At 37.4% G+C, this 2,590-nt stretch overlaps 1 protein-coding gene across 2 annotated transcripts in view; it reads right to left on the reverse strand.

Moving 5' to 3' along the window:
• Positions 1 to 36: 36 nt before the first annotated feature.
• The window catches only part of LOC108736242 (ecdysone-induced protein 78C), a 79,746-nt gene continuing 77,192 nt past the window's right edge, over positions 37 to 2,590 (reverse strand). For both annotated transcript variants that reach the window (XM_018468601.2, XM_018468600.2), the window contains one exon: positions 37 to 1,348. In XM_018468601.2, coding sequence (XP_018324103.1) covers positions 1,157 to 1,348 — 192 coding nt within the window. In that variant the 3' untranslated portion in view covers positions 37 to 1,156. The remainder of the gene's footprint in view (positions 1,349 to 2,590) is intronic.

The raw sequence follows: 2,590 nt of genomic DNA on the forward strand, positions 1-2,590 counted from the left end.
CAAGTATACAAGTTTACTTTTTATATCACCCTGTATACTTGTGTGACGAAAGCGAGTAAAATATTTAGATAATTCCACAATTTCTACTTTTGAAATTATGTATGTATATATGTATATAAAACCTGATAAAAATAAAAAGTTGGTTCTAAAAAATTGTTTTCTTTTGGCTATTGTAAATGTGTGTAGTGTTTTAAAAAAGTAAAATACTTAAATATATTTGATAGAATACTCTGTACCTGTGTTGATGTTCCTAAAGGGTAAAACTGAGTCAAGCGTGGCAAGACGGGACGACGCTCTTGCACGTCAGCTTCGTGACTCGTCGGGTAATTCCGCCTGGCTGCCAACACATTATGCTAAGAAAACCGACGCATTATTCGGTCAGTCTCGTGACTCGTCGGATAATTTCAGCCCACCTAGTCGCCAAGATTTGGCACTCTCTCCATCTCTGACATCTATTGTCGTTTCTTTTATTACACGCATACAAGAGCGTCGCCAAAATATAAAAACTTGTTTACTTTCATTTTCAATTTCTTCAATAAAAATCAATTTCGATGTTTCTCATCTGCCAGGCGTCCCGTAACTGTTTTTTTTTTTTTGGTGGACGGATTGAACTATAGATTCAAACACAAATAAATACATACTGTTACGTGAAGGGCTCATCCACCAATTTTACATTTCCCCCTTGTCCGATAAAAAATAACGTAACAATAACACTTAATTATGATACTCACGTTTTGTACAAACAATAAATACAAAAACGGTATTACTAATAACTTATACACATCATTTACACAAAAATCCAAACATAAAATTGTCGATATTAGAAATTTGTCAAACGCTTAGAGCACCAGATAGAGATGATTTCTTCCTTGTTTAGCAACACTTTTCCATGTACAGAGTGTTTCGTTGTAAAACAGAAGAACGATTTGTAGACAAAGTTAAGTCTTCGTCTAAACAAAATAAGGGAAACGAAGCCACATCCACTTAACGACTGCACTGTTAAGAAAAACAAAACAGCAAAAATGTTACATATGATGATGAGAATGTCTGGAGCATTATCAACACTATAATATGTTAATAAACCGGGTGTGTGTGTATTTTGTGTTACGAACATCTCGGTCACTTTTGCTAAAGAAAAGAAAAACGAAAAACCTTGTCACTGTAGATCGTCTTCGCACTTAGGAATGTCGAATATTTCGGCAAATAACGGCGGTAAAGTCAACTTTGTCCAATTTACACGAAACCAATCGAGGTGGGCCGTGTGTTTAGCCCCTAAGTTTCGAAGTTCGGGCAACTTGACCAACAAATTGGAAAACAACTGTGGCTCACTCGCATGATTTCTTCCCACCTATTTAAAAAACATTAATACCTCGTAGGTAATACTAGGTACATAATATAAAAAATTGATAACGTAGGGCAGAGCCGGCCAAACTTCGCTCCTAGCGCTCCTAGGTGCTCGTACAAGACCAAGTGAAAGAGGTATACAACAAATTTACTGTCGTCCTTTCACCTCGTGCTCCAAAAGAGACTGGTAAAGTATCGAAAGATATCTGTCTCTCTTTTTCTATAAACATAATCACAAGGCTTGGTTATGGTAAGGGCGGGCTTGGTCATGGAAGGAAAGAGACAAGTATCGCTCGTTTCTATATCTGTCTCTCTTTTTCCATAAACATAATCACAAGGCTTGATTATGGAGGAAGAGAGACAAGTATCGCTCGTTTCTATATATGTCTCTCTTTTTCCATAAACATAATCACAAGGCTTGATTATGGAGGAAGAGAGACAAGTATCGCTCGTTTCTATATATGTCTTTCTTTTTCCATAAACATAATCACAAGGAAGAGAGACAGGTGTCGCTCGTTTCTATATCTGTCTCTCTTTTTCCATGAACATAATCACAAGGCTTGATTATGGAGGAAGAGAGAGACAGGTATCGTTCGTTTCTATATCTGTGTCTCTCTTTTTCCACAAACATAATCACAAGACTTGGTTACGGAAAGGGCGGGCTTGGTCATGGAGGAAGAGAGACAGGTATCGCTCGTTTCTATGTCTGTCTCTCCTTTTCCATAAACATAAGCACAAGGCTTGGTTACGGAAAGGGCGGACTTGGTTATGGAGGAAGAGAGACAGGTATTAGTCGTCCTATATCTGTCTCTCTTTTTCCATAAACATAATCACAAGGCTTGATTATGGAGGAAGAGAGACAAGTATCGCTCGTTTCTATATATGTCTTTCTTTTTCCATAAACATAATCACAAGGAAGAGAGACAGGTGTCGCTCGTTTCTATATGTCTCTCTTTTTCCATAAACATAATCACAAGGCTTGATTATGGAGAAAGAGAGACAAGTATCGCTCGTTTCTATATATGTCTCTCTTTTTCCATGAACATAATCACAAGGAAGAGAGACAGGTGTCGCTCGTTTCTATATGTCTCTCTTTTTCCATGAACATAATCACAAGGCTTGATTATGGAGGAAGAGAGACAAGTATCGCTCGTTTCTATATATGTCTCTCTTTTTCCATAAACATAATCACAAGGCTTGATTATGGAGGAAGAGAGACAAGTATCGCTCGTATCTATATATGTCT

This window comes from Agrilus planipennis, unplaced genomic scaffold (genome assembly GCF_000699045.2).
Source record: "Agrilus planipennis isolate EAB-ADULT unplaced genomic scaffold, Apla_2.0 scaffold126, whole genome shotgun sequence".
NCBI classification, from domain to species: Eukaryota; Metazoa; Arthropoda; class Insecta; order Coleoptera; family Buprestidae; genus Agrilus; species Agrilus planipennis.